Raw genomic sequence first — 24,581 nt, forward strand, 5'->3', positions numbered from 1 at the left:
AGTCTTCAGTATGTGTTTACTCAGAAAGAGGTCAATGTCAAACAAATGAGTTGGGTAGAGATATTCAAAGATTGTGACATGAGTATTCTTTATCACCCATGTAAGGCTAATATTGTTGTTGATGCCTCGAGTAGATTATGTATGGTAGTACCACCCATTTTGAGGAAGATAAGAAAGAGTTAGCACAAGAGGTGCATAGACTTGCACGACTAGGAGTTCGACTAATGGATTTCACAAAAGGAGGAGTAGTGGTGATGAACGGGGCTGAATTATCATTCGTGTAAGAAGTAAAAGAGAAGCAAGACCAGAATCCTATTTTGCTTGAATTGAAGGCAAATGTTCATAACCAAAAAGTGATGACTTTTGAACAAGGGGAGATGGTGTTTTGAGGTATCAATATAGATTGTGTGATTGATTTCAACGGTAATTGGGATGATCACCTACCTCTCATTAAGGTTTCTTACAACAATAGTTACCATTCAAGCATCTAGATGACTCCTTACGAAGCTCTTTATGGGAGAAGATATAGATCTCCTATTAAATGGTTTGAAGTTGGTGAAGCTGGGTTAATAGGTCCAGACTTAGTTCATCAAGCAATGGTGAAAGTGAAAGTGATTCAAGAGAGGTTGAAAATGGCACTAAGTCGTCAGAAATCCTATATTGATGTTAGGAGAAGGGAGTTAGAGTTTGAAGTAGATGATTGGATCTACTTGATGGTTTCACCCATGAATGGTGTTATGAGGTTGGTAAGAAGGGGAAGCTTGGTCCCCGGTATATTGGCCCTTACAAAATATAAAAAGGGTTGGTAGTGTAGCTTATGAGTTGGGGCAACCACAAGAGTTAGCCGCGGTTCACATGGTATTTCACATCTGCATGGTGAAGAAATGCATGGGCTATCTTTCATTGATTATACCAACTAAAGATATTGGGATCAAGGATAGCTTATCTTATGAAGAGATACCGGTTAAGATTCTAGATCGTTAAGTTTGCAAGTTGAGAACAAAAGAGGTAGCATCAGTCAAAGTCCTTTTGAGGAACCAATTTGTTGAGGAAACTACTTGGGAAGCTAAACGAGGATATGAAGAAGAGATACCCACATCTCTTTGAATCCGGAGAAGTTCTAAATTAAGGTACTAATCCTTTTCTTGACTTTTATTTTAAGATGAATTGTTGTATTAACAGTTTTCTTGTAGGGTGTTTGAGCTAGGTGTTAAATGTTACACCTTAGCCTATTAGAGTAATCTCATTTGAGGACGAATGTTCCCAAGGTGGAGATATTGTAACACCCCGTAACTAGAAAGAGTTAGAATGAGAAAGAGTGATTTTTGGGAATAAAAAAATCTGGAAAATTGGTTACGTTAAGTTAAGTTTGAGTTTTTGGTCAACTTCAAACGACCATAATTCCAAGCTCAAGATGATTTAGGTGTGCTTCCAGATATCGTAGGAAAGATGTTGGAATAATCTTTACTGGGATCAAGGATAGCTTATCTTATGAAGAGATACCGGTTCAGATTCTAGATCCTTAAGTTTGCAAGTTGTGAAGAAAAGAGGTAGCATCAATTAGATTCCTTTTGAGGAACCAATTTGTTGAGGAAACTACTTGGGAAGCTAAACGAGGATATGAAGAAGAGATACCCACATCTCTTTGAATCCGGAGAAGTTCTAAATTAAGGTACTAATCCTTTTCTTGGCTTTTATTTTAAGATGACATGTTGTATTTACAGTTTGCTTGTAGGGTGTTTGAGCAAGGTGTTAAATGTTACACCTTAGCCTATTAAGAGTAATCTCATTTGAGGATGAATGTTTCCAAGGCGGAGATATTGTAACAGCCCGAACTAGAAAGAGCTAGAATGAGAAAGAGTGATTTTTGGGAATAAAAAAAATCTGGAAAATTGGTTACGTTAAGTTAAGTTTGAGCTTTTGGTCAACTTCAAATGACAATAATTCCAAGGTCAAGATGATTTAGGTGTGCTTCCAGATATTGTAGGAAAGATCTTGGAATAATCTTTCCAACACCACCAAGTTTACTCAATTTTGAGTTTGTATGAGTGAGATATGACCGTTTGAAGTTGGGCTATTGAATTAAGGAAAGTCTAATCCGAGTTTTAGAAGGGCATTATGGTCTTTTCCATACCCCATGACTTAATTTAATTTTTGGGTAATTAATTGGAATCTAAACTGAATTGGTTCAGATTAGGAAATTGGAAATTTACGCTAAGGTTTTTGGAGAAAGGACGCAAGAGGAGAAAAGAGGAGAAGGAGCAAAGTTTGTTGTTCTCGAAGGTTTAACTTGTTGATTTCGATAAGGGTTGATCCCTAAACAGGTACGTGAGACTTTCATATCATTGGGTTCGTTCACCCACGCGCCAAACATGTTTAGTTCTAAAGAGCTTCAAAGTTTGATGTTCTTGACATATATTCTTGAATTTGATGTCGTTCGTGAATTAGGATGAAATTGAGAAGTTTCTGAGATCTTTACGCCGAGTTTAGAGTTGTTTTGAGTTAAGTTCTTGGGTACCAATGTTGGGTATTTGAATCTAAAGTGAATTTCAGAAAAAGAATCAAGTTTAGATGAATTGAGGCTGAAAAACAAAGAAGGAACAAGTCGGGAAAATCTAGTTACTAGGTTTGCGTCGTGGACATATTCCTCAGATTTGGAAAATCCTCCCTCGTGTCGCAATGCTGTCACGGACCGTTCTGTCTCAAAATTTATTTCGTGACCAAAAAGTAAAATACATCTCTGCGTCGCTGACTAGTTTCCAGGCAGTGATTTCTTGATCATTTCTCATGTTTAGCTATCTAAAATCATTCCTAAACATCGCGAGATCCTTCCTATCACAAATCACAATCATTGAATGCATAATTCAATTCAAGGAAAGTTAAGTATCAAGTCAAGAGAAGTTAAGAGTCAAGTCAAGAGAAGTTCATAGAGTCTTCCAAAATTCATTTACAAATGTTCAACTTTGTTTTAAGACTTAAGTTTTAAGTTGAGTAAAGAGTAACGATTGAAGTCATTTATTCAAAAGAGTATATCGGGACTATGTATTCCCGAAGAGTAAATATTTTTCACATTTAAATAAGAAAGGAAATTGAGATTTCCAAAAGAGCCATTGAGCTAGTTTTAGTAGAGAGTAAGAGTAAAGTTCATTCTTCAAAAATCATAGGGGAACTAAGTACTCCCAGGAGTTAAAATGTTTTCATATTTTAGCAAGAAATGAAACTAAGATTTCCAAGACAGCTTTTAAGCTAAGTTTTTCAGTAATTATCTCAAACAAAAGGAAGAGTTTTGCTTTTACAAACCTTTGAGCTAAGTATATTTTGGGAGTAGATACTACAAAGTGTAGGTAGTAGTATGGGATGCTATTTATACATTGCACGAGTAGGCTTTGAAGGGGATATAGTGAGTTCTCTAAGTCTGAATGACTAAATGTATGAAAGTCCTCTAAATGCATGAATGTGTCCTAAATGTACCTAATGAAGAATTTTTGCTTAATTGCTTAAATGTAAAGATGCATACTATACTTGGATTGTATTATGAGTTACTTCATTGTCATGTCTATTGTATTTCAATGTGCCTTGTCTAGGGTAACTTCAAAGGAGTACTTAGTGTGACTAGTAGCATGGGATGCTACTTGCACATTGCACAAGTATGACTTAGAGTTGTCTTAGATGTTGGTCCTAATGTGATGATGTGATTCATGTAATGTTTCTGTCTCTTAAATGCTTTATGGTGTAAAGGTGGAAAGGATGAATGGTAAGTTCACTTTTGGTTAGCTTAAGGTGGTGCCTTAGTGTGGGTGGTGGTATGGGACGCTACCCATACGTTCCACAAGGTATAGCTTAAGGGTAACTTGAGGTGGAGGCTCAAGGTGAAGGTAAAGGATTATATGTGATCTTGTTCAAATGTGAATTGTGTGACTTTTTATGTTGGTTGTGACTTCTATTATCCCTCTTTTATCAATGTTCACGAAGTTTTACAAAAATGGCATAAAAGCGTGGCTTTCAATTCAAATGTCCTTTTTAAAGCATGTTTTTGCATGGTCGTCATACTTAGTACCTCTAATGTGCTAATCCCATTCTTGCCCTTTTCTTACTAAGTGTAGGGTTTGGAGATGTTGGTGTTCTATGTTTGAAGGATTGGTTTCTAAGGTGCTTGAAGAAGAAGACTTGGTGAGTCCTCATAGTTTCGAGGACAAAACCCATTGGTCTTGTAGTTAATGTTAAAGTTTTTGTATGGGCTAAGTCCCAATGTTGTATTCAAAGTATTAGATGGTCTGAGACATAGTTTTTAAAGTCTAGAAAGTCTTCCGCTTGATTTTAATGAAAAATGTCTTCGATTATAAAGAAAATTTTTAATTCTTCTCTATTTTCAAGTACCTTATGCAATGAATGAGCTATGAGTCTTGTATTAGACCTCTTCGGGGTCGAGTATGTCGGGTTACGACTAGGGGGTGCTCTTGGGTCGTGACAATCATGGTATTAGAGCACAAGATTTTGTAATGGTCTTAGGATGTCTTAAACCACATCTAGTAGAGTCTTGTTCGTAATGTGAAGCACGCCACATTATGAATTGGAGCCTATTGGGTGTTAAGAAAGTTTCACTTCTTCATTCTTCAAGTCGTGCCATAGATTTTAATTCTAAAATGCCTTTCCCTTATTCCTTAGGTGATGGTCTTTAGAGTGTGATTACTTGAAAAGAGTATGCTAGAAGGGTGAGGGAGAGAAAAGGTTGATTGTGATGCCATCATTGGTTATGTGACCTGATAGATGTGAGATAAAAGATTGTGATGTTGACTTTAGTACGAATGGGTTGCTTTGTGGCTATGTGTGTTGTTGGTAGAAGGTAATGCTGAGTTTTGATGTATGTTGAAAGAGTTGATGAAATGTGGTGTTTTAGAAATACCTAGGTGTGATGAGTATTAAGGTTTAGTGATGTCTTGCTCTGACCTTAGAATGGAGAAAAGTGAAGTTAGAAAGAGTTAGTAAAGGCTTACTCCCAAGTGGGGGATAATGTGCCTAAATGGTAAGGTCTTTGAGTGTCTTTGATGTTCATGAGTTAGGCTTGATTGATCTTCTCACCTTATGAGGTGTAGTGAGTGTGAGGAGTTTAGACTCGGTGTGGTAGACTCATATGAGACCGTCAGTTCTGTGGTAATGTTGATTGTGAGCAGGAGTTGCTTAATGAGCACCTTCCTAGATTAAAAGTACCGGTATGTTGGCAGTTTCTTGTAAGTTGTGGATGTTTTGATTGACGTTCCTATGGTATGTTCATTTTGACCTTAGTTGGGTGTACTCCTAAGTGGGGGATAGTAGGTTGAGTAGTAAGCTTGTTGAGAGTTTCAATATCCTTACCTCTTCCTTTATGTGTCTATTCAAGCCTAAGACAAAGAGTTCCTTTTTAGTTTGTTTCATGTTTTGGAGTCATGTGTGATATTGAGTTTCCATGGTCTCCTTATTGGTGTGCATGTTCTATTTGAATTCTTGTTTAAATGAGAAAAGTGAGTTTTCAAATTGTTTTCCTCATGTTAATATGCATCTATGATGAGTTGCTTAAATGTTTCATGAGTTGACTTATTGAACATGCCTAAATGTGCTTTATTGAAAAGACGCATAATGTGCTTTTATGAGAAAATCGCTCAAATGTGCCTAATGTTGTTGTAATGAGCTTGATGTTATTTGGAGAAGGAAGTTCCTCCAATGAAATAAGAAATGTGGAGTTTTGATGCATAATGAGTTGGTGGATGTAGTTCCTACCTTCTTGTTATGTTTTGAGTTTATTGATGTGGAGTTGATGTTTCCTCCAATGTTTATGCATTTATATTGATGTTGAATGCATGATTGTCGGCTGTTAGTCTTGAGTCATTGCCCCTTAATGTGTTTAGAGTGTCATTCGAGGATGAATGTTCCTAAGTGGGGGGTAATGTAACGACCCTAAAAACGAACTAGTGAAACTAGAGCCTAACGTGTGTGTGTTTGTGTTTGTCTTGTGTTTTGAAGTGGTTTAATGTTGTCTCGAGTCATGGTTGAAGGGTTTAGGGGTTAAAAATCAATCTACGACTTCCCCTTCGACCACCATTGGGGTCCTTGAGGAGGGCCCTAAGTATAACCCCCAAGATCCCTTCAAAATCTCAAGGCTGCCCCAAACATGGTGGACCACGAAAGGGTACCACTCCCTGTAGGTCTATCCACGGCCCATGGATGGCTTCCGTGGGTCATGGCCCCCAAGTGCAAGCCACAGCCACAATTAACGGATGACTAGTACGGTCCGTGGATGAGGGTCCGTCAATGGGACCTGGTTTGCTGTCAAGTGACATGGCCAACTTAGGGGTGAGTTGGTAAATTCACCCTAAGTTCTAATTAATGTATGGACGGTTATTTTAAGTGTTTTAAGGTATTTTAAGATTATTAAAACACTCATTTAGATTTCATCTCTCAAATCAAAATCCTCTCTCTAGAAACTCCATTGGAGATCAAGGTCAAGTTCAAGCTAGGGTTGGGGATTTCAAGGTGTTTCTTCTTCAATTTTCGTAGGGAATGAATCGCAAGTTATGGTGATCCTTCATCTAGGATTAACTTTCACCCTAGAGTCAATTTCAAAGAAGTTTCAAAGATTTCAAGTTTCATGAAAAACCCTATGTTTTACTCAATCTCATCGGTTCTTGCATCAAACGTTTTCAACTGATAAACTATGATTATATTGATGTTTAATTGATGATGTAAGATTAAAATACTCTTTGAACCCATAATTTCTCTCAAATTCTAAATTGTGCCTTATGAAGTGGGTTTGAGTGAATGTTGATGTATTTATGCCTAGATTGATTTAGATTATTGATTTGTATCATCACCTATGTCTAATTATGGTGAATTGTTGGTGAATTGAGGAAATGTGATCATAGCCTTGAAAGGGCAAGTTTGACCTAATTTCATATTAATGTAGAATTGTGCTTGAATTGTTGATCAACTTGAAAGGTGGAGGTGTTTACTTACTATGTACATTGTGATCATGGTCTTGAAGGGATAGTGTGATGAATTGAACGTCATATCATGGTCTTGAAGGGATAGTGTGATGAATTGAACGTCATATCATGGTCTTGGTGGGATAGTGTGATGAATTGAAGTAATGTCATGATGTTGTATAATGTGAAGGATTTACATGTGATTCAATGATAAAATGATGATTTTGTATTCAATGTATTTGTTTTAGTATTGAAAGGCTATTTCTCAATTTAACACTTATGAATGACAATGATGGAATGTGAAGGGTTCCTATAATGTAAATGTTGAATCTAGAATTGGTAGGCATTATGCATCCCTTTCTTATATAATGAATGTGTCTTGACTTGATGGCTATGAACTGATAGGCTATGGCATTCCTTTCATATATGAGTGATGAATTTGTCTTGACTTGATGAATATGAATCGATAGGCTATGGCATTCCTTTCCTATATGAGTGATGAATGTGTCTTGACATAATTGGCTTTGAATTCATAGGCTAGGCATTCTTTTCATAAATGATCTAATGTAATGAAGACTTTAAAATCGATAGGCTAGTGGAATTCCATTTTGAATGAGCCAATGTACCATGAATCGATAAGCTAGTGGCATTCCTTTCATGAGTATAATAATGTAATGAGGGACCATGAATCGATAGGCTTATAGCATTCCTTTCATATGGACCCTAGAGTTATCCTTGAATGTACCATGGATCGATAGGCTTATAGCATTCCTTTCATATGGACCCTAGAGTTATCCTTAAATGTACCATGGATCGATAGTCTTATAGAATTCCTTTCTTGGTAATGATGTATCATGGGTCGATAGGCCTATGGCATTCCTCTTCAATACACTAATATATTGTGAATCAAATAATCCATGTGAATGTAGGCTAAGCACCGAGTGGATAAGGTTAGATGGAAACTCTCCCAAAGTTAGGTTAGAGTTCCAATGAACATCTTCTTAACCTATAACTATGTGCCCACATATGATATTACCTAGCGGATTCCATCTGAGCTAATGTTAACCGGTTTTCCTTAGGTAAGTAGACTAACCCTTACTATGTGGGATAGTACATCAGATTCCATGATTTAGCTCTCATGGTCTATGTTGGTTAAACCTTTATTCCCATCATGTGAGATGTGCACTCTAGTTACTTGATAGGTACTACAAAGTGTAGCTAGTAGTATGGAATGCTATCTATACATTGCACGAGTAGGCTTTGAAGGTGCAATAAGGAGTTCTCTAAGTCTTAATGACTAAATGTATGAATGTCCTCTAAATGCATGAATGTGTCCTAAAATGTACCTAATGAAGAATGTTGGCTTAAATGCTTAAATGCAAAGATGCATGCTATACTTGGATTGTATTATGAGTTACTTCCTTGTCATGTCTGTCGTATATGAATGTACCTTGTCTAGGGTGACTTCAAAGGAGTACTTAGTGTGAGTAGTAGTATGGGATGCTACTTGCACATTGCACAAGTATGACTTAGAGTTGTCTTAGATGTTGGTCTTAATGTGATGATGTGATTAATGTGATGTTTATGTCTCTTAAATGCTTTATTGTGTAAAGGTGGAAATGATGAATCGTAAGTTCACTTTTGGTGACCTTAAGGTGGTGCATTTGTGTGGGTGGTGGTATTGGATGCTACCCATACATTGCACAAGGTATAACTTGAGGGCTAATTAAGGTGGAGGTAAAGGATTATATGTGATCTTGTTCAAATGTGAATTGTGTGACTTTGTATGTTGATTGTGACTTCTATTATGCCTCTTGTATTCAATGTTCATGAAGTTTTACAAAAATGGCATAAAAGCATGACTTTCAATTCAAATGTCCTTTTTAAATCTTGTGTTTGCATGATCATCATACTTAGTACTTCTAATGTGCTAACCCCATTCTTCTCATTTTCTTACGAAGTGTAGGGTTTGGAGATGTTGGTTTTCTATGCCTGAAGGATAGGTTTCTACGGTGCTTGAAGATGAAGACTTGGTGAGTCCTCATAGTTTCGAGGACAAAACCCATTATGTTTCATTTGTGTCTTGTAGTTTATGTTAAAGCTTTTGTATGGGCTAAGTCCCAATGTTGTATTCAAAGTACTAGATGGTTTGACACATAGTGTTTAAAGTCTAGAAAGTCTTCTGCTTGCTTTTAATGAAAAATGTCTTCGATTGTAAAGAAAGGTTTTAATTTTTTTCTATTTTCAAGTATCTTATGCAATGAATGAGCTATGAGGCTTGTATTAGACCCTTTCAAGGTCGAGTATGCCGTGTTACGACTAGGGGGTGCTCCGGGGTCGTGACAATGGGTATGGATTCTTTAGCTCCTAGTTATGCCTTGGTAGATTTTTGAACTAAGATGGTGCATTTCAATTTTCCGAAAGAGGCAGTCCTCGAATGGAAAGGAAATATTGGGGTGTTAAGAGATAAGTTTATTTCTTATCTTAAGGCTAAGTAGACGTTGTCTAAATGTTACATATGTCATCTAGTGAGAGTGAAAATATAGTTGTTGAGCCACCAACTTTTCAATCCATTCTAGTGGTAAACGAATTTCCTGATGTATTTCCTGAAGATCTTCTAGGTTTGCCTCTAGAATGAAAAGTAGAGTTTGTTATTGATGTGATTCGAGATACTCAACCTATCTCTATCCCTCTATATAAAATGGCCTAGAAAAATTACGGGAGTGGAATGAGCAATTACAAGATTTGTTAGAAAAGGTATGCATAAGGCCTAGTATGTCCCCGTGGGGAGCACTAGTTTTATTTGTACGACATAAAGATGGCTCGTTAAGTATATGTGTTGAGTACAAGCGGTTGAGTAAGGTGACAATTAAGAACAAATATCCCTTCCCTAGAACTGATTATTTGTTTGATCAATACATGGTGTTAAGTGTTTCACAAATATCGACTTGGGGTCAGGTTATCACCAAATGAGGGTCAAATATCAAGATATACCCAAGACAACTTTCCAAACACAGTATGGTCATTTTGAGTTTTTAGTCATGTCATTCGGGCTAACAAATGCCCAAGCGGCTTTTATGGATTTGATGAATAGGGTGTTCAAGACATTTCTAGATGTGTTCGTGAAAGTATTCATAAATGACATTTTTGGTGTATTCAAGATCAGAAGAGGACCATGCTAATCACTTGTTGTAGGCTTTACCAATTCTTTGTGATCGTAAGTTTTATGTGAATTTCTCTAAATGTGAGTGTTTGTTATAATATGTGGCAATCTTAGGTCATATTGTATCTGCTGAAAAAATAAAAGTTGATGCTTAAAAATAGGAGCCGTGAAAAACTGGTGAAAACCTACCACGCCTACAGAGATCCGTAGTTTTCTTTGATTAGCAGGTTATTACTAAAGGTTTGTTGAAGGATTCTCTACCAATGTTGCACCCTTAACAAAGTTAAAGCACAAAGAAACCAAGTTTCAATGGAGTGACGCACGTGAAAGAAGCTTCTAAGAGAAGAAGAATGAATTAACTTCTACACCGGCATTGGTACTTCCAGAAGACACAAAAGGGTATGCAGTGTATTGTGATGTCTTGGGAGTGGGATATTGATGTGTATTGATGCAGCATGGTAAAGTAATAGCTTATGCCTTAAGGCAGCTGCGGCCACATGAAAAAAATTATCCAACCCATGATCAAGAGCTAGCATGAGTTGTATTTGATTTGAAAATATGGCACTACTACCTCTATGGAGTTCATGTTGACATATACACTAAACATAAGAGTATGCAATATATCTTTAAGCAAAAGTAATTGAATTTGAGCCAGCGAAGGTGGCTTGAATTATTTAAAGATTATGACATTGATATTTTGTATCATCCTGGGAAAGCCAATGTGCTAGCTGATGCTTTAAGTCGTAAGACGATTGGAAGAACTTATAGGCAGTTCATGGGAAGACAAGAGAAAACTAATGATCTATACCAACTAGCTAGCTTGGAGGTTTGCCTTCTTGAATCTCTAGACGAAGGGATTATTGTGCAAAATGCGGCAGAATCCTCATTAGTAGTGGAAGTGAAAGAAAAGTTGTACTGATCCTATTCTATTGTAGCTTAAGGAGAACGTAAAGTATTGTATGATTACACAAGAGGGAGTACATTTGTGTCAAAACATATTGTGTGTGCCTAATCTAGATGAATTAAAAAAGAGTATTATGATGGAAGAACATCTTTCAAGATAGTCTGTCCATCCGAGGTCAACTAAAATGTATCATGACTTGAAAGAATTGCATTGCTGGGGTGATGACATAAAGAATAACATTGCCACATTTGTGGCTCAATGTCCAAATTGTCAACAAGTAAAAGTAGATCACCAAAAGCCCGAAGGCTTTATAAAGTGTATAGAATTTCCAATTTGGAAGTGGGATATGATCAATATGGATTTATTCACTGGTTTCCCTCGATCATTTCAGAAGTTTGATTCTATATGGGTAATAGTTGACAGACTCATTAAATCAGTTCAGTGCTTGCTAGGAAACACTACTTATGCAATTGAAAAATATGCAAGGTTGTATATTAAAGAGATAGTTCGACAACATAGAGTGTCAATCTCTATAATATCTGATAAAGGAGTTCAATTCACTCCAAATTTTTGGAATTCATTTCAAAAGAGTTCGGGAACACAAGTGAATTTAAGTACACTCTTCATCCCTCAATCCGATGGTCAGGCAGAACGTACAATTCAAACACATGAGGATATGATTCGAGCTTGTATATCATACATCAAAGGTCTCTAGGATGATCATCTACCACTTATTGACTTCGCTTATAAGAATAGATACCATTCTAGTATCCAAATGGCACCTTACGAAGCTTTATATGGGAGAAAGTGTAGATCCCTAATTGGTTGGTTTGAAATAGGTGAAACTCTCTTATATGAGCCAAATCTTGTTCATCAACTATGGAAAAAGTCAAGGTGATACAGCAGCGGTTAGAAACACCTCAAAGTCGACATAAATCATATGAGGATGTTAGAAGGAGAGGACTAGAATTTTCTATAGGAGATTGGGTGTTCTTGAAGGTGTCACCAATGAAAGGGGTAATTGTCATCACCCAGGGGTACCCCTTATACGTAACACGACGTACTCAACCCCGAAGGGGTCTCATACAAGCCCTTCTCATATCAAGACATAAGATAAATAGAAATGATGCGAAATTAAAACTTTTTACAATCAGAGTCTTTTCTTAAAATCAAATGGTAGTCTAGACATTGTCTCATTCACCATTGAATACAATCAAGTATCAATAAGGGTCACAACCATTTACAACATAGTCTCCAAAGAAAATTTAACAAGAAACTTGAAATGAGCAACTCATGTCCTCGAACCATCAGGACTCATCGAAAGTGTGGACAATAGTCAATCCAAGCTTTTGATCAAGAAAGAAGCACACCTCAACAACCGGGCCCTACACTTACAGAAAAATGTAGAAAATATGGGTTAATACAAAATTGCACTAAGAATGGAAGCCATGCATAAAAATCCTTACAACATGCAAAAAGAGACATTTAGTTGAAACCATGCATTTTATTTACTTTAAGGGTTATCATGAACATTAGTGTAAATATATAAGTCAAACCATTTTATAAGAAACCCTAAGCTATACTTGTGAAATGCATATACAAGATCCCATAATCCTATCTAATACTAAGTGTAACACCCTGACTTTCCAAAACGTCTAAATTAACTCGTATCTTCGTGGAAAAACAAGGATGGTGAGTAATAAATTAAAAATGATGTGGTATGTCATATTTTAAGTGTTCAAGGGTTGTATCTCAAGTATTGAAGTTAAGTAAGTCGCAACATAAAATTTGGCGAAAGTTATTGTAAGTTCCTTTTTAGAGATTTATCTAAAATATCGGTCAAATGTCTTGGATGTTTTCTCCCAATATATAAAGAATTAGAAGAGTTATCATCCATTAAATCAAAGGCCTACGAGTCTAGTTTGAAACGCATAAAACCCCGTATCAAAACCGACATCAGAGCAAAGAGTTATGAGGGTTTTACTAGGGACTGCTGAGGCAGAATCTGGGTCGGGTAAAAAATATTTTATGTCGGCTAATTGAACGTTTTAAGCCATGAAAAGATTTCATTTTAGATCCAAACTAGAGAGAAAACTTAAGAGAGAGTTCCTACGGAGTTCTAGCACGATGAAGGTTAGTTTTTGAGGATTTCTACCATTAAACATTGCCCTCGTGCCTAGAAACACAATCCCTACACGTGGCAATCATTTTTCCCTTCTATTAGCTGTGTTTGGAGCTGGATTTTAAAGATATTACTTTGTAGTTATTAATGTTTCTTCAAGGTGTACACTTGGTTAACTAAGGTAATCATTTTGGGACCCTTTTATAGTTGTTTTTATGAATTTCTACGGACGTTTCGACAAGTTGGGGCAATATGGAAAATTTGCCGATTTAAGATTAATTATGAACTATTTATAGGTGCGTACCAGTTGTGTATATATAGTATTTACAAAGCTTAGTACATAAGATACAATTTTCGTGAAGGATCTACGGTATTTCAAGCATTCATTAGAAAGGTATGTTAAGGTTATTCCCTACATACGGCATGTTTCCTTAAAGCTTAGGAGTAAAGTAATTGGGTTGTTATTCTTGTTACACTTGTAGCCATTATTGTTGATTGTTGGCAGCTCGAGTTGATATAATCCTCCCTTATTGGGATTTTTATTCAGCTAGTAGCATCCCTATGTTGGACACAACTTAGAGGCTATTTGTACAAGTTGCTTATAACTAAATTGCTTGCTTTTAGCTATTGGATTGTTATTGTTGCCCTTGGGGCTATTGTGGTTAGCTGCAGGAATGTGATATATGCTTAGAAGGGCTATGTTCTGCCTACAGGGTTATATGGATGCCTAAAAGGCCTATGAGTTGCCTACGGGTCTATAATAATGCCTAGAAGGTCTATGAGTTGCCTACAGGGCTATATTGACGCCTAAAATGTGTATTTGCTTCCTACAGGGCCATGTTGTTGCATAAGAGGACTATGAGTTGTTTATAAGCTATGTGGATGCGTAATAGAGTTATGTGCTGCCTACAGGGTTATATTAATACCTAAGAGGGCTATGTCACTGCCTACGGGGTTAGGGGACTACCGATAGGGGTATATAGTATGATTGCCACCTTTCGGGCTTATGGGGACCTGATTAGGTGGTCATGTGTGCTATTTGTACCTGCCGAGCTTATGGGGGCTTTGGTAGGTTGTTGTTTTGTTATTTTTGATAAGATTGGATTTAGGAGCAGGTTAGTACACTTATCTTATCCTTGATTTATTTATCTGATTATTCTAGTATATCAGGATACCTCCTCATAGTCTATTGCCTTTCACACTCTGTACATTATTTCGTACTGATGCCCTATTGCCTTAGGGGCGCAGCATTCATGCATGCAGGTCCTGACAGATGACCGAGTAGACCTCCTCAGCAGCAGGATTGACTTTTATCCAGTTGGTTTTCTCCTTTTCTCCGGAGCTGCCAGGGTTGCGAGGTTTGTTACCTTTTGTTGTTTATATCTGTATGGGTCGACTGGGGCCCTGTCCTGTTAATCTTTACTACTCTTAGAGGCTTGCAGTCTACTATGTGGTGTGTATAGCAATGTTATGTCCATACTGGTCTATGTTGTTGGTTTGCTGAAGCTTGTGAGATGTTTGATGTATTATATTGATATATACCTGTTTTTTGTTTTGGTATAGATATCATGGTGGCCTCGATGGCCCAATCAGGACTTCCGTGCTAGTTGGCTATTTATTTATATGATCTACTGGGAGTAGCTGTTTGTTTGAAAGATAAGTTGATAGGGGCTTTGCTGGCCGAGGGTTTAGTTTTAAGCTGGGATATACTAGTTTGTTTTCTTGATTCTGTGTGGCTTCCATGCCCTAGTACCAAATGGTTCAGTAGGGTCCGGTCGGGCTTGAGTTTTGGCATTAGGAGCCAGTTTTTCCCCTCGAGTATGGGGCGTGACAAACTTGGTATTAGAGCAAAGTCGTATCCTAGGGAGTCTGCAAGCCATGTCTAGTAAAGTCTTGTTTATAAATGTTTTGTGCACCACATCCAATAAGCTAGAAGCTACCGGGCATGTTAGAATGACTATCCTTATTTTGCTTACCTCATTCTATAGAGCAATGTCTTAAGCGAGACATCTTCTCAGCCCGCTACTGCTTCTTCACCGCCTCAGGAGCCTCCGAGGGCTACAGGACTTCCGGCTCCACCAGCAATACCACCTCTAGTTCCTCTTATTCCATGTGATTAGGATTTCAAGAGTGCAGTACGTATGTTAGCACAGTTTGTAGTTGCACAGTGCAAACCAGTTGCGCCAGATGTTGTCGGACCTTCTGAAGGGCCAGAAGTTTGAGAGTTCGTGAATTTCTTGCCTTGAATCCTCCACAGTTTACAGGGACAGATCGCAGAGAAGACCCTCAACACTTTATTGATCAGCTTCATAGGATCTTTAGAGTCATGCATGGATGAACAACTGAGTCAGTTGAGTTAGCAACATTTCGATTATGCGATGTTGCAGTATCGTGGTACGAGAGTTGGGAGATATCTAGGGGAAGAGATGCATCCCTACCCACTTGGGATAGCTTTACAGAAGCTTTCATAGATCACTATTTGCCTCGAGAGATTAGGGATGGCCGGGTGGACCAGTTTCTGAACCTCCGACAGGGCAGCATGAATGTCCGAGAGTACGGGCTGAGATTTGATTCATTGTCTAGATATGCACCAGTATTTGTTGATAAGATGTATGATAGGGTGCGTAGATTTGTGGGAGGTCTCGACTCACTCTATATTGATGCTTGTTCTATCGCTGCACTAAATGATAATATGGATATCTCGCAAATTCAGGCACTACAAGGTATAGAGGATCGCCGACATTTATAGTATATGAGTGAGAGGGTCGAGATAGAGACACAAGAGGGTGGCCCGCAGGTTCACATGGACATTTTCAGGGTAGTCCCAGAATCTGATATTCTATTAAGACACCTAGACCTCTACCATAGCAGTTCAGGGTAGTAGATTTGACCATCAGGAACAGTCAAGCCCAGGTGAGGTTCACGAGCATCAGGCTCGCAGCAGCAGATGGGTTCAAGCCAAGCTAGGACATCCCCGCTGCGTTGCATTACTTGAGGTAGGATGTATTTCAGGAGGTATAGAAAGGGTTCCACAAGTTGTTATTCTTGTGGACAGGAGGGGCATGAGTGGAAAAACTGCCCTACCCTAGGTCATGGTGGTATAGGTCAGGACCAGGTCACCAATAGGTTCTCATTAGCACGGTCTATAGGGCGTGGAACCCAGACTTCAGCACGTAGAGGTAGAGGCGGAGTCAGAGAGGGAGCATCTCGTTCTGGTAGTGGAAAGAACCGTACGTATTGATTAACTGGCCACCAGGACTCAGAGTCATCACCGGATATTGTGACAGGTACATTGATTGTTTGTTCCCATAGTGTTTATTCTTTGATAGATCCTGGATATACTATGTCTTATGTTACTCCATTTATTACGGGGAAGTTATGTATAGTAGCAGAATCATTAGATCGACCCTTTATTGTATCTACACCAGTTAGTGAGTCTATTGTTGCTAGAAGAGTCTATCGAGGTTGCAGATTAGATATTATCGACCGTCAGACCTCTGTATATCTCGTAGAATTAGATATGGTCGATTTTGACGTTATTATAGGAATGGACTGGATAACGTCTTGTTATGCTAATGTTGAGTGCCGGACAAAGATTGTTAGATTCCACTTTCCAGGAGAGGCAAATTGGGAATGGAAAGGCGATACAGCAACGCTGAAAGGTAAGTTTATTTCCTATCTTAAGGCGAGGAGGATGATTACCAAGGGTTGTATTTATCATCTTGTTCATGTTCATGATATAGATGCAAAACCACCAATTCTTCAGTCTATTCCGGTAGTTAATGAGCTTGTAGATGTATTTCTAGACGAGCTCCCTGGTATCCCTCTAGAACGGGAAATTGATTTTGCTATCGATCTGCTACCAAGTACCCAACCCATATCTATCCCTCGTTATAGAATGGCTCATGTTGAGCTAAAGGAGTTGAAGGATCAACTGAAAGACTTGCTGGATAAAGGCTTTATTAGGCCTAGTGCTTCACCATGGGGTGCACCAGTATTGTTCATAAGGAAGAAAGATGGCTCACAAAGAATGTGTATCAATTACCGACTGTTGAATAAGGCAACTATAAAGATTAAGTATCCCCTTCCGAGGATAGATGACTTGTTTGATCAGTTACAAGGTGCTAAGTGTTTCTCAAAGATTGACTTAGGATCACAGTACCACCAGATACGAGTTCGGGATAAAGACATTCCAAAGATAGCTTTTATAACTAGATATGGACACTTTGAGTTCTTGTTAATGTCTTTTGGATTAACTAATTCCCCAGCTGTGTTCACGGACCTGATGAATAGTATATTCAGGCCGTATCTATATTTGTTTGTGATTGTATTTATTTGATGATATTTTGGTGTATTCACGTTTAAAAGATGAGGATGAAATCATCTGCGAGTAGTACTGCAGGTTCTTCGAGATCGAGAACTTTATAAAAAGTTTTCTAAGTGTGAGTTTTGGTTATACTTTGTAGCTTTCTTAGGCCATATTGTAAAATGCAGGCATTGCAGTTGATATACAAAAGATTGAGGCCGTAATGACTTGTCCTAGACCCATGACTCCGACTGAGGTTCGTAGTTTCTTAGGGTTAGCTAGGTACTACAGAAGGTCTATAGAGGGGTTTTCTTCAATTTCAGCCCTATTAACGAAGCTGACTCAAAAAGTAGGTAAGTTCCAGTGGATTGAGGCTTGCGAGCATAGTTTCTAGGTGCTGAAGTATAGGTTGACATCAGAACCAGTTCTTGCATTGCCAAATGGTTCAGAAGGCTATATGGTATATTGTGATGCTTCTGGTGTTGGGTTGGGATGTGTTCTAAGGGAACATGGTAAGGTTATCACATATGCTTCAAGGTAGTTGATAAAACATGAGAAGGACTATCCAACCCACGATTTAGAGTTGGCTGCAGTTGTGCATGCGCTAAAGATCTGGAGAAACTATTAGTATGGCGTTGATGTTGACATCTTCACAGATCATAAAAGCCTTCAATATATCCTTAGACAAAAGGAGTTAAATTTGCGACAACGTCGATGGCTTGAGTTACTGAAAGGTTACGACATGGACATTTTATATTATTCGGGAAAGGCGAATGTGGTAGCTAATGCCCTCAGTCGAAGGTCTCTAGGTTGTTTATCATATTTAGGTGTTGAGAAGTGTGGGCTAGCGCGAGAGCTTCATCAGTTAGCTAGATTGGGAGTCAGATTATTAGAGGCCGAAGATAGTGGGGTAACAATTCAGGACACAGACGTATCATCTCTAGTTGTAGAAGTAAAATCACGGCAACAAGAGGATCCTAGCTTAGAGCAGCTCAGAGCCAAGGCTCAGAATCAACAAACTTTATCATTTGATATAGCAGGAGATGGAGTCCTTTGATATAGTGGTTGATTGTGTGTTTCGAATGTTGCAGTGCTTCCGCATCAGATTATGGAAAAGGCACATCATTCCCGTTATTCTATTAATCTTTGTTCAACGAAGATGTACCGTGATATTAAGGAGATCTATTGGTGGCACGGGATGAAGAAAGACGTTGCTTAGTTTGTGGCACAGTGTCCTAACTACCAACAGGTGAAGGCTGAGCACCAAAGGCCCGCTGGGCTAGTTCAGGAGATAGCTATTCCTTTCTGGAAGTGGGATGCAATTAATATGGATTTTATTACAGGGTTACCTCGATCGCGTCGTAAGTTTGACTCTATTTGGGTAATTGTTGATAGACTAACAAAATCAGCCCACTTCTTACCAGTCAGGGCTAATTTTATGGCCGAAGACTATGCAGGGCTCTATATTAAGGAGATTGTTAGGCTACACGGTGTTCCAGTATCTATTATCTCTAATAGAGGAGCACAATTCACCGCCAACTTCTGGAAGTCCTTCCAGAAAGGACTGGGGACACAGGTTAATCTTAGTACAACATTTCACCCTCAGACAGATGGCCAAGCGGAGCGCATAATTTTGACACTCGAGGATATGCTACGGGCATGTATGCTAGACTTCAAGTGGAGTTGGAATGACCACTGACCTCTTATACAGTTTTCATACAATAATAGTTGTCATTCCAGCATCGGGATGGCACCTTATGAGGCTTTGCATGGGCAAAAATGTACATCCCCCATTGGATGGTTCGAGGTAGGTGAGTCAAGGTTGATTGGACCCGACTTAGTACAGTAGACAGTGGAGTAGGTCAAGCTCATACGGGAGAGGCTGCTAACCCCTCAAAGCCGACAGAAGTAATACTCACATGTGCAACGAAGGGACTTAGAGTTTTGCGTAGATGACTAAATATTCTTAAAAGTGTCGCCTATGAAGGGGGTTATGAGATTTGGCAAAAAAGGAAAGATTAGTCCAAGATTCATTGGGCCATATCGGATCCTTCGGAGGGTAGGACGAGTGGCATATGAGAAATTTCCTTCGGGGATAGATTCTGTTCATCCAATATGATTGATTGTAAACTATAATAAGTAATAATAATAATAGGATATATGCTCGTGGGGTGGGGGTTGATGTTTACTTTTGATTCATTAGTTTATCCAAATGAACTTCATTTTGTTTTAGTTAATAATTAGTACAAGTGAGGCTTTGCCCTCATGGTTTATCCTACTTACCAAGCATAGTAGTTCTATTATGATATAAGCAATCAAATTTTTTTACACTTCTTTGTACTAAGTTACTCAGCCCTATCTATGTTCCTGCAAAGCATTTGCTTCAATAAAATTTCCTATTTTAGTCTAAGACTAAGACCCAACCTCTTTAGAAACTATATGAAGTATTTAAGCTACTAAACTCATTAGTTAATCTCTTGCTCGGCTAAGTTACTAAGTAAATCTGCTTATAACTACTTGTAATTCAACAGTAAAAAGAATCACATTCTATCATGCATAACCAGAAAGCTTCTGTAGATAGCAGCTAGTACTGGAGGAAGATTCACACCATGAAAGAAAAAATGCGATGTTGGTATATGCAAGATAGGTACAGGTTGACTAAGGGAGGTGAATACTCAATCACAAGGAGCTATATTGATATTAGAGGGCACCACAACAGTTCACATATTACTGAATGCATTTGGATTGCAGTGGCTCAACCTAAACATAGATTTATTCTATGGTTAGCTATCGAAGACAGACTGCTCACTAAGGAAAGGCTGATGAAAATGAACATCTCAGTGGAGGAAGTTAATTGCTGTTTATGGGATGCTCAAAAGCTGGAGACAGTCAAACACTTGTTCAGTGAATGCCCATGGATCACTGAGGTCAACAGGGGTTTTGAACAATGGACATACTTGCCTATACAAATGGGTGAGGTGAAGGAAGTAATGCTGAAAATTAAAAGGAAGAAACGGAAGCAGTTTCAGAAACAAGTGATAGCTGCGAGTTGGGGGGCAATGATCTACCATACTCGGAGAGCCCATAACTGAATTTTTTTCAAAGGAGTACATATACAAACAACTGAGATACACACACAAATTAAGAGGAAGATTTTACATAGAATAGACACACATAGTTCATCAAAGAGAGCTTGCAGATGTAGTGTTTTTCTGCAAAGGCTGAAAGTGTAACTAGTTTTGTGTCTTGTTGGAGGCTTGAGATGCAGTTGTTCTGCCAAAGGGCTCTTTAGGTGTATGTTTTAGTTTTAGTAATGGTAATGTTTAGATAGTTACCAAAAAAAAAGATAGACATTATATTTCTTTTGATCTCCTACTCTCCTCAAGTTGTTGACTACCACATCATCTAGTAATGTACTAATTAACTTTACCTTTACAAAGTAGCATACCTCCAAGAAAACTCTCAGGAGTAATATAAACTTAAGCAATAACAACATTCTAATTAAGAGATTAATGAATACAATCATGGATAATAAGAGATCTCAAAAGTAACAACCAAGTCTAAACATGATTTTTTTTAGGCATAATACATATATTGGACCTTAAACTTGGCTTCAAATTTTAACTTTGACCTCCAACTCTCAAAGTGCACAAATAGACACTTTAACTATCCAACCTTTTAATAAATAAACACGCGTGTCTTACCTGGCAAAACGCGTGATGTGCACGCGTTTTGCGCGAGTAAGAAGTAATTTTTGAGGCACAAAACAGTAAAAAAATGCTGAAATGACAACTCTACCCTTAATTAATTATATTTTTTTTAGTTAAAAAATGCACGTGTAAAGTGTTTAATTAGTTGGCAACCATTGAGTGGCTCACTAATACACGTGGAAGCGTGTGCATTTCACGCTCTTTGCTCCAAAAATCGCGTGTTTATTTATTAAAAGGTTGAATAGTTAAAGTGCTTGTTTGTGCACTATGAAAGTTGGAGGTCAAAGTTAAAATTTGAAGCCAAGTTTAGGGTCCAATATATGTATTATGCCTTTTTTTTACTACTTAGAACTCTAACAACAATTTCCAGGACCTTCCTTTGGAGGGTAACAGTAAAGCACACAAGTTTTTCCTAGTTAAATGATCTAATATGGTTAGACCAAAGCTGCAAGGTGGGTTGAAAATAAGGGACTATCGTGACACTTGTAGTATTTAGTTTCAAGGAATTGGTTGTCCTAATATGAGTTGTTTACAGCTACTACAACATATACATACTAAGACACCCCCACTTTATGTCAATCTTCATTTTCTTGAACACCTATCAAACTAGTTGCCTCATATTACAAAATTTTGCTATAAAAAATTAAGAAAACGCATACCAAACCATCACTCAATGAACAGATACACTAGCAGCAAGGAGTAAGACACTGATAGGGATAGCAATTGTCACTCTATAATGTTCATATCCTACTCACATGGTCTTAAAAGCTACAAAATTTTGTAATAAGAAGGAAATCTCCTCTTAATCTCTAGCTACTAGCAACGCTTCCCTCTATAATGTACTATATCATTTTCTACACTTTTTCCAGTAACATTAGAAGCAACTGAAATTTAAAGTATTGGGCATGATTAATATTGATCTGTTTTAGGTAAGGTATTAACTTGTACATCATGATATAATGAATTTGTATAGACTACAACTTATTAAACATAAAGTTTGAATTAGCAAAATAAAAATAGAAATATACCTTAAGTCAGCCTTCTGATGGAGCGCTGCATCATAAAAAATTATATGCAAAGTTAGATACTAAATGTTACATATTTATATATTTATTAAAAAAAATCAAATAGAAAATCTCATATAAGTTTGCATCACTTCTAACCTTGATGGCGATGAGTGAGCAAAGAGTTGTATCTTCCTAAACATGTCTTCTTGGCGTGCTACTACAGTGTCCAACTGAGAATTTAATGCTTTTATTTGTGACTGTTGGTCTTGAATCTGAGATTGCTGGTCTAGTATCTGCGACTGTTGGTTTTCTACCTCAGTTTCAGCTGCATTTAATCGTTTCTGTAAGTCATGTTGGACACTAGCAGCTTCTTGTTTCGCCTTTTTGAGAGAGTCTTCTAACTCTACCGTTCTCCTTTGTGTAGCTCTTGTAGTATTAAGTTTTGGACCATAACCAAGGCCTTTTACATATCCCTACTTTGTACCAAGAACAGTATCCACAATTTCATCAATAGTCATGGAAAAGTCTCCCAAAGTATATATATATTTCAAATCAATCATGTTGTTCTACATAAAAATATGAATACTGTTTAAAGGAAAAGGAAGAACTTCAGAAGAATATTAATCAGACAAATGCAATGTGTATATGAAGTATAAATATTAATTTTCTTACATAAAGAGTATCAGCGTGTAGAGAAGACCATCCTTTTTCACTCGTGTAATGAGCATTCTTGTAAAACTCGATTCAATCAGGCTCTACTCCTTCAGGTTTAGTCCCACCCTATATAATAAGAAAATAACTGAAACAGTACTAAATTTTTATTAGTTAAAAGAATAAAAAGGGTATAACTTACCATTTCAGCACGAGCCGCTACAAACGCTTTTGACCCCATGAAATGATTAGATTTAAGCTTAGTTCTATTGACCTTGTTTATGTCGCATCGTTTCTACAAAAAAAATAGAAATATTGTAACTTTAATAACAAAGAGAATAAAATGAATCTAAATTACCTTATTATGTGGATTGATCCACATGTCAGAAAGCCTATTCCAATTTTTCGGGGGTTAACTCTGGCACTTCAATTTTACGAGCTTCTTCCTCGGAGTGTGCACTTTCGAATAGTTGTTTTAACTTGTAACGCCACTGCCTGCTTCTATTTTTCAGAATATCCTGGCAACTATCTTTCACGTAATGCTCATCCAAATTAATCTCAAACCTCTCCTAAAAAATCAAATAAGTTTTGAAGTCACAAAAAAATGATCAAAATCCCTGTTATATTAAAATAAAAATCATCACATCTCCTAGCATCGTAATTAACTTCAATCTCACTATTTTTTTAACTATCTAAGCTGCTTCTTCTTGATATCATTTATACAATCTCTTAGTTTATCAAAAAGTAATAATAATTATAGTTAATATGTGAGTACTCTAGAGCCATATGGAGTAAGCTTTTACACTAACAAGGAGAACCCAGAAAATCATTTAAATGGGCAGAAGAGTTGGAGTAGGCACAAGCTAAAGGCAAAAGCTCTACTGCTTTAGTTTACAGAATGTCGTTGGCCGCATAAGCTTACAATATTTTGATTGAGATGTATAAAATTGTGATCCAGGCTGAAAGTATTGATCCACAAGTTTCTATCTTCTTTAGAAACTATTGATACAGAAGCATCTTCTTGATATCATTTATATGATCTCTTACTTTATCAAAAAATAATAATAATTATAGTTCATATGTCAGTATTCTAGAGTCATATGGAGTAAGCTTTTACACTTACAAGGAGTACCTAAAAAGCATTTAAATGGGATGAACAGCTCCAGTAGGCATAAGCTAAAGGCAAAAGCTCAGCTGCTGTAGTTTACAGAATGTCCTTGGCTGCATAAGCTTAAAATATTGTGATTAAGATGAATAAATTTGTGATCGAGGTTGAAAATACCGATCCACAAATTTCCATATTCTTTAGAAACTACTGATTTACAAGCATCTTCTTGATATCATTTATACAATCTCCTACTTTATCAAAAGATAATAATAATTATAGTTCATTATGTGAGTACTCTAGAGCCATATATAGTAAACTTTTACACTAACAAGGAGTACCTAGAAAAGAATTTAAATGGGCTGAAAAATTGGAGTAGGAACAAGCTAAAGGCAAAAGTTTGTTGTAGTAGTTTACAAAATGTCCCTGGCAGCATAAGCTTACATTCATGTTGAAAATACTGATCCACAAGTTTCTATCTTCTTTAGAGGATCCTTGAGAAATAGTTTAGGAAGGAAGCTTGAAGAGATGAATGTATACCCCTGGTTGTTGTTTTACTAGAAATTAGTTGAGCTGATGTACTAGTTGTTTGTTTTAGTAGCAATCTGTATGCCCCTAGTTGTTGTTTTCGTAGCAATTAGTTGAGCTGATGTACTA

General features: G+C 37.4%; 2 protein-coding genes across 2 annotated transcripts in view; both read right to left on the reverse strand.

Moving 5' to 3' along the window:
• LOC125874890 (uncharacterized) overlaps positions 1 to 24,581 on the reverse strand; it is a 942,258-nt gene that overhangs the window by 914,215 nt on the left and 3,462 nt on the right. The gene's annotated exons all lie outside the window — the stretch shown is intronic.
• Positions 22,185 to 24,581, reverse strand: part of LOC125873819 (uncharacterized) — a 17,521-nt gene continuing 15,124 nt past the window's right edge. The window contains exons 2-5 of the mRNA XM_049554667.1: positions 23,245 to 23,388; positions 23,022 to 23,114; positions 22,325 to 22,641; positions 22,185 to 22,214 (exon numbers count right to left, since the gene is read on the reverse strand). Of these exons, the coding sequence (XP_049410624.1) occupies positions 22,196 to 22,214; positions 22,325 to 22,641; positions 23,022 to 23,114; positions 23,245 to 23,388 (573 nt within the window). The 3' untranslated portion in view covers positions 22,185 to 22,195. The remainder of the gene's footprint in view (positions 22,215 to 22,324; positions 22,642 to 23,021; positions 23,115 to 23,244; positions 23,389 to 24,581) is intronic.

Source organism: Solanum stenotomum, chromosome 8 (assembly GCF_019186545.1).
Source record: "Solanum stenotomum isolate F172 chromosome 8, ASM1918654v1, whole genome shotgun sequence".
In the NCBI taxonomy this organism is placed as follows: Eukaryota; Viridiplantae; Streptophyta; class Magnoliopsida; order Solanales; family Solanaceae; genus Solanum; species Solanum stenotomum.